This window comes from Peromyscus leucopus, chromosome 1 (genome assembly GCF_004664715.2).
Source record: "Peromyscus leucopus breed LL Stock chromosome 1, UCI_PerLeu_2.1, whole genome shotgun sequence".
NCBI lineage: Eukaryota > Metazoa > Chordata > Mammalia > Rodentia > Cricetidae > Peromyscus > Peromyscus leucopus.
This window is the reverse complement of record NC_051063.1, coordinates 191690094-191703872: the sequence shown is the minus strand read 5'-3', so window position 1 is coordinate 191703872 and position 13779 is coordinate 191690094. Positions and strand designations below refer to the sequence as shown.

At 40.9% G+C, this 13779-nt stretch overlaps 1 protein-coding gene, 1 long non-coding RNA gene and 1 pseudogene across 2 annotated transcripts in view; 2 read left to right on the top strand and 1 right to left on the bottom strand.

The window, feature by feature from the left end:
* Positions 1-7819, top strand: part of LOC119087316 — a 17060-nt gene extending 9241 nt beyond the window's left edge. Inside the window, exon 2 of the long non-coding RNA XR_005090737.1 lies at positions 6664-7819. This is a non-coding gene — a long non-coding RNA (uncharacterized LOC119087316). The remainder of the gene's footprint in view (positions 1-6663) is intronic.
* Positions 1-13779, bottom strand: part of LOC114688679 (zinc finger protein 54-like) — an 18885-nt gene extending 5106 nt beyond the window's left edge. Inside the window, exons 1-3 of the mRNA XM_028863218.2 lie at positions 13508-13779; positions 5667-5758; positions 2608-2907 (exon numbers count right to left, since the gene is read on the bottom strand). Of these exons, the coding sequence (XP_028719051.2) occupies positions 2608-2907; positions 5667-5696 (330 nt within the window). The 5' untranslated portion in view covers positions 5697-5758; positions 13508-13779. The remainder of the gene's footprint in view (positions 1-2607; positions 2908-5666; positions 5759-13507) is intronic.
* On the top strand, positions 9777-12553 carry LOC119087313 (annotated as a pseudogene).

The window sequence follows — 13779 nt, the reverse complement described above, 5'->3', positions numbered from 1 at the left end:
CACCAACAGTGCAGGAACTAACCCAAGATCAACAGATGGGACTACATGAAAATAAAGAGTTTCTGTTTAGCAAAAGAAACAGTCAGCAGAGCACACAGACATTCCTCAGAATGGGAGAGACTCTCTACCAGCAACACTTTGGATAGGGGCTCATATATAGAATTTACCAAGAATTAGAGAAATTAAATAACATGAAAATGAAACTGCCAATCAACAAATGGGAAAACGAACTGAATAGACACTTTTCAAAGACAGAAACACAAATGACCCCAGGAACCCTAAACTGCCAACAGAGAAATGAGAACAAAAATTACTTTGAAGTACTGCTTCACTCCAGGCAGAACAACTGTCATCAACTAATCTAACAACAAATGTTAGAGAAGATGAGGAAAGTGTCAATGAACTGAATACCAAGCCCAAACCCAATGAGAGAATGAACACATGAACACCAGATGGTAAAGCCCAGGAAAGTGACACTTCTGCTCTGGAGAGAAATGCACTCCATCTGCAGAGAACATCCGTGTTTTATATAAATTTTGTTGCTGAGCAAGCAAGAGCAAGGAGGCAGATAACAAGGGCCAAAGAAAAGCAGGTAGATTGAGCTATACCACAAAACTGTTTAAAAATTTGAAATAACAGACATGGTTCCAGCTGTGACACAGTTTGAGCAACTTCATATGTTAGTATGTTATCCCCTTCTTGTGTGAGCCAGTCTGAAGGACTTTAGATACTGTATCTTTCCTGTGAGAGCACCCTCTTTAAATACATTGAACCTAGGTAAAGAACAATTTAACCCTTGAGTTGATTTCCTTACTTTTAGAGAAGACATTTTTCTCCTCTGTCACATCAATCTTCACTCTCCTCGAAGTATTCAAACCCTTGACTCTTCAAGTTTCATATTGGGCTTTAAGAACCATTAATTTTAACAGTATTTATTCTCTGTTTCTTGAGGCTGGCAAGATGGTTGAGAATACATGGGCCAAAGTTTAGAGCAAGTAGTAACAGTAAAAGGGGACCTGCAACTGCTGTAACCAGTGTTGTTAGCCATGGGGACCCGGAGAAATGGGATTCAAACCAGCTACAGGAAGCCTGTCTTGCTTCTTCCTTCTGTCTTTTTCTTTGTTTGAACAGAGTGAGGCTGTCTTTACACCAGAATGATTAGCATATAAACAACATTGTTTCCCTGAAGCCATACATAAGCCTCCCTGCTGGAGGCATAATAAATCCAGGCCTGTCCTGTTTTGGAGAAGCACCCGTGCTAGGGAATCAAGGTAGTCAGTCACATGAGAGACAGACTTTTCCAGTCTGGACATGTCTCGGTCTATCAGTCTCCCTAGCTCCTTATAATTTTGGTTTTCCTTTCTAAGAGCTGCAGTTCCCAGGGCTGTCAATTTAGCTATCTCAACCCCACTAAGGCTGAGATAAGAATAGCTGGTAGGGCTCTTGGGTATTTCCCTCTGGAGAAGATATGGTCTAGACCTCCCTCTCCTAAGTAGTAGACCTGGGGCAGTAAGTCCACAAGGATGACTAGGTTGATACATGGTTTCAACCCTGTTGTACATGCAAACCAGAACCCATGGGAAGGGACCATGAAGTTAAACATATGTCCTGTATCTGAACTAGAAACTGGGATGCTCGAATTATAAAATCTCCCATATGCCGAGCTGTTGGGGCTATAATATTCTGAATGAAAACAGGTACTTTTTCCTTTGAGTTCTACTTGTATTAAAGAGGGAGACCCTTTGGCCCATGGGCACTGTTGGGGTTTCAGCTCATCAACAGTGATTTTTCTGATATCAGAAGGCTGGTTTCCCTGAGAAGAAAGTGTGGCTATGCCTAACATAGTATGGGGGCCGAGGCTTAATGCAAAGCTAGCAGTCAGCAGTAGCATTAGGGTTAGGAACTTAGGAACTTGAAGGTTCTGTCAAGAATCTCAAGATGTAGCTTTCTTTAGGGGACATCTTAACAGGTAGATTGGCACAGTGGGAGGTGGCCAGTCCTCTGCTGGGTGAGGGCACCCAAGATGGATTATTGGCCTGATAACCTTACTTGTGACTACTGACAATTTTGGTTGCTTGGGCTGAGAGCACTGAAGAGTAAACTCAGTGTCAGGGTCCGGTCCTAAAACATATAGCCAGAGGCCCCATGTTTACTCTGACTCCTATCTTTGGTCGACAATAATGTCAAGACACTTTTTCCTGAAGATGACGGTATGCATTATTGTAAGTAATAGTCTTCATCTTTGGGTTTAACCCAGGAAGCCAGTGTCTCATATCACCATCCCCACACAATCTCATACCCTCCACCTCATAAGGGGGTGTTCTATCTGAGAAACAAGGGTAAACTAGCATACCTCTTTAATTTTTCATAATTAGCCAAGTGTTGCAACCCTCTGGCGTGTGCATAATCTTCCACTAGGTCACAGAGATTTATAGTCAGAGACAGAGTCAGGTAAGGGGAGATGGCACTGGCTAAAATCTTGCCATCAGATATTTGGGTGAGTCTCCAGTCATAATACATTGGCATATGAGCACCTAAGTGGGGGAAAAACATCAGCAGGAGAAAGACAAGCATTACGGGTCTTTTTCCCTGCATAGTTAATTGTACCTTGGTAGGTCCCAGGGGCTTTACCACCCATTCCTTGGGCACATGTTCAGGTTTTGTCAGCTGTAGATGATTCTGCTGAATCCAGTAAGGCTTGTCAGCTACTTTAACAGCAGTTGGTGTGGCCAAGATCACCTGGAACAGTCCAGTACACTTTCCTCCTAGCTGCTGGGCCATATATTTCTTGACCCAAACCCAGTCAATAGGTTGTATCTCTGGCTCATCTGGTGGGTGTCTCTCCTGGCAGGGTAGCTGGTCCTCTCTGACAGTCTCACCGATGTTGGGCAAGACTTCCTGGAGTGCCTGCAAGGATTTAAGAAGTTCTTGGTTAGTGACTCTTTCCAGGTGTTCTGATTCTAGCTTTGGAATAATGTGGGGAAGCCTTCCAAACAAAATCTCAAAGGGAATACATAAGGGGTGGAGTGAGCACTTAAGAGGGAAAATGGGAGAAGACTTACCCAGGTATCACCTGTCTCCACAATCAGTTTGGTAAGAATGTCTTTTAAGGTTTCATTCATCCTCTCTATCTATCCTGAACTTTGAGGGTGATATATACAATGAAGTTTCCAATAGACTTAAGTTAGACCTCAGTAATGTTGGCATCAGGCAATCCATCCTGTCCCAGAACATATTTGTGAGCCTCAATCTGGATCTAACATGCCTCCTCAGAAATAAAAAGACCTGCAAGAGCTGTTGGCAATCTTCCCAGGTGGGATTGTGAGTAGTAAAGATTGTACTTATAAAGAGAGGGTCCTCAGAGAAAGAAGGGTTCTGTTGTTTTCAATTATAAAGGTAGGTGGTAGAAAAGGAACATAAACCTTTGAGGTTTATGGGTGCTTCCTCTTCAGTAGCCCAGGGCTATGCAGCTGGCATTGCCTCTTCCAAGCGGAGAAAGGAAAGGAGAGTAAGGAAACCCTGAGGGCAGTAAGAACAACCAGACTGGGAGGAAAGTTGAGGTGGAGGAGCCCCAGGCAACAAAAGTGCAAGGTCCTCTTGAGGTTGAGAAGAATAAATGGGAGGAATAAAAACATTTTCATATTCCTCAATCCTCTTGAGGATGGGTGGTCAGGGCCCTGATTCATGGGGAGAATAGAATATGAGGTTTGGCACTTTTTCAGCCATGAAAGGAGAGTTTCTAAGAGATCAGCCCAGTTACAAAATAAGGTGTCTGATCAGGAGGACTCTTTAAGTAATAGGCACTGAGTTTATAACCCAGAGTCAAATCAATGGATCCTTGTGGAGGTCAATTTATACCCAAACTAGGCCATTCCACTTCAGAGTGTTAACAAGTGTGGCCCTTTTGGATGAAAACCAAAATTCTTGGTTCTGGCCCTAAAGGTAGAAAAGTTTACTAACACATATTCTAATAGAGTCAGACAAGAGCTCTGCTTCTGTCCCATATTTGAGATAGAGGAACATAACATCAAAACCAAAGTGAAATTGCAAAAGACAGTTAAAAGACAGATGAGCTCACAAAAGACAACAACAGACCAAAGGTTACCTGGATATCTCTGAGGAACCCTGACCAGGCAGCATATAGCCATGCCCAGCCTGCTGCTCAGATCCTGATGGTGCACCCCAGAATCTGAAACTAATGCCTTTTAGGGGTTTGGAGGACCAGGGCAGAGGGATCTCTCTACAGAGCTCTTCTTGACCAACTGGCCTCTAGAAAGTCAAAAGGCCCTAGAGCCATGTACATTTTTCTCAAGGTGTAGGGATCTCGGTGGGACCCCCAAAACTAATGGATTGAATCCCAAACCCAAACCCAATAAGAGAATGAACACCAGATTGTAAAGCCTTAAGAGTTTATTATCTGATGGCACTTCTACTTGGGAAAGAAATGCATGCCATTTGCAGAAAACATAAGTCTTTTATATAAATATTGTTGCTGGGCAAGAAAGAGCAGGTAAGCAAATTACAAGGGCCAAAGAAAAGCAGTTAGCTTGAGCTATACCACATTTTTTTTTTTAATTTGAAATAACAGACATGGCTGAAGCTGTGACCCAGTCTGAGCAACTTCCTATGTTATCCCCTTCCTGTGTGAGACAGTCTGAAGGACTTTAGATGCGATCTCTTTCCTATTATAGTACCTTCTTTACAACACACTGAACCTAGGTAAAGAACAATGTAACCCTTGGGTTGATTTCCTTTCTTTTAGAGAAGACAGTTTTCTCCTAAGTCACATCAAAAGGAAACCTTATTCATGGTTGGTATGTGTGGGTGGTGGTGGTACAAATTAACATACTCAAATGGGAATCAGTCTGATGATTATTAAAAAATTAAAGATAGAACTAAAGTAAGACCAACCTCTTTGACTCCTGGGCATATACCCTGAAAATACCGCACCCCACTATAGAGATATTTATACCCCATGGTTAATGCTGCTGTATTCACATTAGCAAAGAATTAAAATCAACCTAATTGCCTATCCCTAATGAATAGACAAATAAAATGGTATTTTTCAAATGGAATACTAGTCAGCTGAAGAGAAAAGTGTAATAAAAATTTGCAGGAAAATAGATGGGCTCATAATATATATAATTTTGAGTGAAGTGGTATAGTATCAGAGAAAAGATACCACATTTTTCCTCATATGGAGAATATAGCATTAATATATGTTTATGGAAACAATGCACATGCAGGCACAGCAGAATACGGAGAAAAGAGAACAAGAAGTTTAAATATCAGGGGCTGGAGGTCAGATGGAATGCAGGTAATGAACAACATTTATAAAAAAGCTAACTGCTTTTCTAGTTCTAATTATATCACATGTTTTTTGGTTCTTGAGGGTAAATAAGTACATCAAAATATACTGGATATTGAAACTATAAAATCAAATGTGAGGCTCCAGAGCTTGTTCCCAATGACTACTCTAATTGCACTCTAAAAGTACGTTGAGTTGTACAGTCTTTGGATCTGGTTAATTTCAGCATGTGATTTTTGCTTGTTAGCAACATTTTTCATAATAAGGTTAAAAAAAGTAATTAGAAGCAGAAATTTAAAGGCTTCCAATGTTTCAAACTATAACATTTCTACAAAAAAGGGGAGACATGACCACTGACCTGGGACAGATTAACTGCAGAGTCAACCATTTCTTTCTGTTTCTGCTCTTTGAGTTTCTCTTTCCAGAACAATGAATAGATGGCTTGCTGACCTTTCATATTAAGGGGTCAAAAAGAAAGTGCAAAAATTAATACTGAAAGTTGTTAGAGAACAATATTAAACCACATGAAAAGACCAAAGCAATAGAATATGACCAGGTGTCCAGACAATGATCCCAAATCCAGGAGAGCATGGAACAACATTTAAGCTTGAAGAGAAAAATCACAGTAATCAATATTGTTGCACAAAGAAAAAATTCTACCTTAAAATTAATGGAGACATGAGTGCATTTGAAGAAAGTTATGAATTAACACAATTCATTTCACTAAAGTAGCACTGCAGATATCAAATTAGAGGCAAAACATACACAGGAGAGTCAGAGGAACTATCCATGAGAATATTGGAAATAATAAATATCATGTGAAGAGTAGATAAATATAGGAGAAATCAGAAGTAATCATCCATGGGCAAGACAGCAAATCATTAATTCTCAGACAAAAGAAAGAAAATTACTACCAATATAATCTAATCATCAACAACATAAAAAAACAAAACCATAGGGAATAAAAACCCTAAGAAGAAGAACAACAACAAAAATCTAGTGACTCTGGAAACCAATATGGAGAATCCTGAAAAAGTTCAAGAAATCTAGCACATGGACCAGTACCACTCCTTGGCATATACTCAAAGGACTTGATATCCTACTCCACAGAAACTCGTTCACTCACTTTCATTGTGTTCTAGTCACGGTAGCTATAAAAGGGAGACAACCTAAATGTCCTTCAACTGACAAATGGATAATGGAGATGTGGTACATATGACTTATATATTATTGTTCAGGGATAAAGGAAATTGAAATCATGAGCTTTGCAGGTAAGTGGATAGACCTAGAAAAGGTTATATTAAATGGAGTAACCCTGACAAAGACAGACAGACACAGCATGTTCTCTCTCATAGGAATTTCCTAGCTCCAAATCTTCAGATGTGAGTACACAACCTGGAGTGACTGCAGTGACCAGAAAAATAAGAACAGACCACTATGGAATGTGGGTGAGTAATAAAGAGGGGATAACAGGAAACAAGTGATCTAAAGGGGGAAATGGAAAACCAGGAAAAGAGATTTAATTATGGAGAAGAGACAAACAAAACATAGAAGGAGGATGTCTAAAAAGTCATAAGAAATCATACTATTATCCATCCAACAAAATATGCCATATATATATATATATATATCCATACAAATACATTTAGAGTGTAATTGAAACATCTCCATTTGGGCTGATGATGATCCTCACAAGAGCCATAGATTTTCTAACAAAACCACTCACACAAGGCATGAGAAGCCTGTTTTGAAGTTGTTTGTCACAGCTGTCCAAGAGGCACCCAAAACACAGGCTACTGCTATTGTCCATGCTTGCTTCCCAGAGGTAGAAGGTGAATTTCTATTGTTGAAGAAGCCATACACTTCACACGTATAACCCAGAGGATGCAAGATGGATATGACCTTAAAGCCTCCTCCTTGGGGACTAGCTTTCATGGTACTACTAGGCAACATGCAACCTTCCAAAAGAGGAAGCCAGCCAACAGTCCTACCCAGCTATGACACCTGTGAACCACAACAATGATCTGCACTGCATGATAGCCCTAAGGGTGCAAGAGTGGCACACAGACCTTGGTGGTAATCACAGCTTCTATTTGGATTAAGACACTGTCAACAAGGGGGAAATCATGCCTGGTACTGGAAACCTAGTCAATTTCCCCAGGGTTAGTGAAGTCAAGGATCCTGGAGAGGAACCTACAATCATTACTTTACTAAATCAGCATAATCCCTAACTGCAATCTAAATATTTATCCTTATTCCCACAGAAAAATGTAGTTCTCACCTCTCATCAATAAAAATAATTTATGCAATACATAGAGGTTGTTACAGAAAACAACAGTCAGAATGCAGGGTTGTGGTGCCCAGTCTCCACTGACACATAAGCAACACAACTCCTTTGTGTTCAGGGATCACTGGGAAAGAGGGGCAGAAATACTGTAAGAGCCAGAGGAACAGGAAATGTCAGAGAAGCTACATGCATGAAATCATACAAACATGCTGATTAAACATGAACGGAACAAGAACACCACCAACACACTTGCTAACATGAAAAGAGGAAAGCTCACTAGGCTCATCCCTAGTCAAACACTAAGGAATTCTGAGAGCTGGGAAAATTTCCCAGAGAAAAAGGTGCCATATGGTTATCCAATACCAAATGTTCATCCATGAAAACATAAAGACTGAGTAGGTTGTATTTTTATGTTTAGCATACACACAAATATACAAAAACAATAGAAGAAATAGTTATTAATAAATAATAAATGTAGATGAAATTCTAAACAGTCTTATTAAATAAGAAACACAAAGCCAAATACAGAGTTAAAAGCCCAAGAGATCAGAGCACTTAGCTTATGAGTCACTGCCGTCCTTCCCCTGAGAGAGAGACCTTCTCCTGTGTGACCTGTCTTTTTATTGCCTTTCTGTTCTACCTTCTCATTGGCTCCAAACCCAACCATATGATTTCCTCATCACTGCCTATCTATACAGACCTTCAGGTCTCTAGGGTTCGTACTGGGATTAAAGGTTAGGGTCACCGCTTGGCTGTGTACTTGACTAAGCAGAGACTGCCTACCATGTGATCAGATTAAGGGTGTGTGCTACCACTGCCGGACTTCTGCTAAATGGCTTGCTTTTAGCTCTGATCCCCAGGCAACTTTATTCATTAATATACAAATAAAATCACATTTCAGCACAAACACAATATCACCATATTTCCCTTCTAATAAAAAGAAAAAAGTAGCCGGGCGGTGGTGGCGCACGCCTTTAATCCCAGCACTCGGGAGGCAGAGGCAGGCGGATCTCTGTGAGTTCGAGGCCAGCCTGGGCTACCAAGTGAGCTCCAGGAAAGGCGCAAAACTACGCAGAGAAACCCTGTCTCGAAAAACCAAAAAAAAAAAAAAAAAGAAAAAAGTAAAAGTTATAATTAATATAAGAAAAACTATATACAATAAGTACAATAACTATATACAATATATACAAGCAATAAATACCTAAACAATGTCTAGTCCATTTGCATTTGACAAACTCAGAGAAAATAATTCCATTATCTATCCTATTTTGGTAAGTCCAAAATGTACCTGATTCACTTTCTATCCTAACTTATATTACTAACAGAGAACTATCTTATAATGCCTTTCAAATTTATACACTTACACCTCTTTAGTGAGTTTCTTTTCTGAAATTCTTAACAAGGAAAACTACAACCATCTAATCTTCAACTGCCTCAGAGACTGAAGAAGGAAATAATATTACTAAAAAAAAACAGGAAGTGCATGAAAGCGGCTTCCAAAAAAACCGTGAGTTGACAGAAATAGCCAGCTGCCTGGACAGTCACCCGAGATTTCTCCGCAACGTTGGGGCATCATCTTCAGGCTAATGGCTTAGCATATCTGACAGATTTATTTGTGAAGTAGGGTGTACACAAGGCCTACATTTCGACCTCGCATTTGGTGAGAGTAGTCCATGTACCAGAAACACCTGAATTCCACCAGTGTCCTGTCATGATTCAGGGTTTTAAATTCTGGAAATTTTTGATTTTTTTTTTTTAAATTCAGCTGTCCATTCTTCTTGGTTTGTGGGTGGCTTCATCTCTTCTATTAAATGCCAGTCTACCATTGAGAGGTTAGACTCCGTCAGCTTAGTTACTCTTTAAAGAATAACTGTTTCAGCTGCTGTTCCACTGCATATCAGAAGTCATCGGTCCACTGCCAGTTCAGCTGTCTTTGAAGAAAGGGGCACTGTACTTTTTCTAGATTACAAAGGCCACTTCAGGGATGGTGCCATATAGTCCTGGTCTCAGAAGATACCTGTTGTTAAAGCCACAACGACACTTGTCTTGGCAAGAATCGATAGTCCTTTGTTTCATGTCCTGTCTGTCCATTTTGACCTGTTTGTCAGCAGTCGATTCGAGGATACTTTGTTGTCCAGTGGCTAACTTTTGCCACAGTGAAAGTTAACTCATATGCAGTGACAGAAAATCAAGGCAAAAGCTGAAGACAAGGAGTGGATACCTGTCACCAACCCTGGCTGCCTGGTTAAGGACATGAAGATCAAGTCCCTGGAGGAGATCTACCTGTTCTCCCTGCCCATTAAAGAATCTGAGATTATTGACTTTTTCCTGGGGACATCCCTAAATGATAAGGTTCTAAAGGTCATGCCAGTGCAGAAGCACATTCAGGCTAGGTAGAGGACCAGGTTCAAGGCTTTTGTCATTATTGGGGGCTACAGTAGTCATGTGGATCCTGGTGTTAAGTGCTCCATGGAGGTTGCCAATGCCATCTGAGGGGACATCATCTTGGTCAAGCTTTCCATTGTCCCTGTATGGCAAGGCTACTGGGGGAACAAGATTGGCAAGCCCACACTGTTCCATAAAAAAGTGACAGGCAGCTGTGGCTCTGTGTTGGTGCTTCTGATCCCTGCCCCCAGAGGCACGAGAACTGTCTCTGCTCCTGGGCCCAGGAAGCTACTGATGATGGCCAGTATTGACGACTGCTTCACATCAGCCAGGTGTTGCACTGCCACCCTGGGCAACTTTGCCAAGGTCACCCTTCACACCATCTCCAAGACCTACATCTACCTGACCCTTACCATTGGAAAGAGACTGTTTTCATCAAATCTCCTTATCAAGAATTCACTGACCATCTTATGAAAACCCAGAGCAAAGTCTCTGTTCAGAAGAACCAGGCTCCAGTTGTGACCACCACATAAGGATTTTAATATAAGAAAAGTGAATTAAGTCTGTTAATACACACACACACACACACACACACACACACACACACACACACACACAGAGTAAGCACTATTAACAAATGATAAATTAATCCATTAGATAAAAAGTTGTGATCAACATGGGTGCATGTCACAAAACCCAGAATGCAGACATCTACAGCAGACAGAAAACGGAAAAATACATAAAACATGTGAAAACTATCATATTGCTTCATGTTCTTTGCAAACATAAGAAGACAATCTAGAAAGAGTCTGTCTTCTTTAAGACTCCATGCAATTCCTATCACAATCCTATTGCATGTTTTACAGAAAGGAATGCTAAAAATACCAAGGACCAGCAAAGAGCCAGAAAATACTAAGAGGATTAGCCTAGAGGTGATCTCATGGCATACTACAATTACAGCAATGGAAACCACGTGGAATTGTCATGACCACAGACAATGGGATATATCCATGGGAAGACAGTGTAAACAGAGTTTAGCAGGCTATAATATATACTTCCTGATTCTTATCAAAACTCTGTTGGCATTACTTTTAGGAATGGAGACATTAACACTAAAAGGTAGAGAATGTGCTAGAATACCAAAGCTCCATAATTCTGGTAACTATATAAACCTAGAGGTATTAATTTTCATCATTTTATAATACATTAAAATCATAGACATGAAAACCAATTAATATGGCATAAAGACATGATGAGCGATGTGAATGAATAAGGACAGCATCACTCACATGCATAGTCAAATAAAATTTCATTTGATTCCATTATCAATTATTCTGTAGAAGATCTTCTCATGTCTACATTAGGATAATCCTGAGGAAATTTTCCTCAGTGGAGTCTCCAGAATTATTTCTAGTGAAACAGAATGTGGCAAAACTGATTTCATGTCCCACTTATATATTCATTTGAACCCTTGCCACCCTTCACCAATCTCTACACCATATCTGGGTCCTTAGTTACTGTCTCCTCCCTCTCCATCTCCCAGGTCTCCTTGGTCTGCTCCACTGGTAACCAGGGCTGGCTGATCAGTGAGTCCTTCATATGAGAAAGAGATACTTCAGAAAACACCTAGATTTTTAAAACAGTACTGTGTACAGTAAAGAGAAAACAAAACAGGATTATACAAGTGTTTCCCCAATTGTCATGCAGTGTCAGAATACTGAAAATATTTTAAAAGGTTTTCAGTGAGTATAACTGGAACCCACTTCCAGTCACATCTCAATCAAATCTCAGGGGCAGAAACGGAACTGAATTATTGGAACGTGTATACTATACACTAGTGAGGTTCTGAATTTATCACGGACCCAATATGAGGAATCCTCACACCTCCCAAACGGACACACAGGAAGAACAGAGATTATTTCATGTAGATTTTCTTTTCTGAAGATTTCACTTTACTCTGTGAGATGTGAGAATCATTCACACAAAGCTCATACATTTGCACAGTAATCTGCCAAGAAACCCTGAGGAGGAGCAAGGGAGACTGCAGGCAAACTACTCTCACCCACAGAAACCAGACTGCTCTAATTCTGTAACAACCAGTTCTGTACAAAGCCCTCAGGACAGGATCCAGGCATTGCCCCTCCTCCTGGGAGAAGTCCACAGTCACACCACTGGCTGTCAACAGACCACAATTGAAAAGGATAATGGTTTGAATGGTTGTGTTGATGCAAACCTCCAGAGAAAGAGGTGGGTGGAGCTCTGTTAGTTTCTGTCCAATTGGTCTACATTGTGAGTTCTTGACCAGACAGAGGCACATTGTGAGATCACATCTCAAATGAAGAAAGCACAATAACCAGAAAAATAACAATTTGGTCATATGTTCATGGACAGAGTACTTTTCTTGAACCAAGAAGACAAAAGACTATTGCAAACATTTTTCTGATATAGATGAGTAATTGTAATTATTCAAAAGATGCATTCTAACAATATCCTACACTAAAATGCTCTTTTCCTTTTCCTTTTTGGTTTTTTCAAGACAGGATTTCTTTGTGTGGCCCTTGCTGTCCTGAAACTTGCTCAGTAGACCAGGCTGGCAATGAACTCAGTGATCTAACTGCCTGTGTCTTCGTAGTGATAGGATTAAGGACATGGACTACCACCACCTGGCTTATAATGTCTTTTCTAACTGTGAAAATAGTGTGACCTGATACCCTTAAGCAGCATGATGTGATTTCCAGACTCCAGGTGCAACATTCAGAACTCAGGCACAAGGAGACAAATTTTAGTTTCTGTTTGTTTGTTTGTGAGACAGCGTTTTATAATATAGCTATGGATGTCCTGGAACTAACTATGTAAACCTGGCTGGCCTCAAACTTACATCTGCCTGCCTCTGCCTAAGTTCTGGTATTCAAGGCCTGTGCCACCAAGCCTGAAAAGGACACTTTTCAGAATGCTGTATCTACACTACAGAGTGCATTTGTCTAACACGAAAAAATGATGGATAAAATGTTTACTTTTAAATGTTAATGTTTACAACCACATCTGCGGAGCTCGCAAAGTAATATTTTTCTCAGGATCAATCAAATCTGCATGCATTCCTTTCATAACTATTATCTAAAAGCTCTCCAGGGATGACAATTCCCCAGGTCCAGATGCCATTCTTTTGAAGGGTGAGTGGTTTAACACGGAAGTCAGGGTGATGAACGTGAATTTCAAGAGCTCTTTTCTATCCATCATAGCAAAGAGAACACGTTTGCAAATATCAACAAATAAATTCAAATATTCTACTAGAGTCTTCTTATAAGAATATTTTGCTCCAAAAAAAAGAGAGGGGAAAAAAAAAAGAATATTTTGGCAACCAGAAAATCAATGAAAAAGAATCAGAATTAGTCCAGTTCATATGATCTAAAATTTACCGAAGACATCCATAGCAGAATTTGAGAGCTGGCTTCCTTAAGAACAGCAGAGAAACTGCTCGCACCCCTGGTCCCTCCCCTCCCGTGTCCCAGCCCCGCAGCTCCTCTGACCTGGGAGGTTCCAGGGCCGCCGGGCTGCGGTTCCCGCCACTGCGCTGCTGACTGGTGACTTTCCCAGGCCGCCCCGCGCGGCGACTGCGGCTCCGGCTCCGGGGAGATTTCGCGTCCCCGCGACACCCCGCCGTGTCCTCCACAACCAGGTCTGCACCACGCGGTTCCCCACCGTGCAGTACCTGGTGCAACGACAGAGAATGGGCACTTGTTTTGGTTCCTCAGTCCAACTAACCGGGCCTCAGTGAGAGGACTTCCCAGCTTCCGTTACG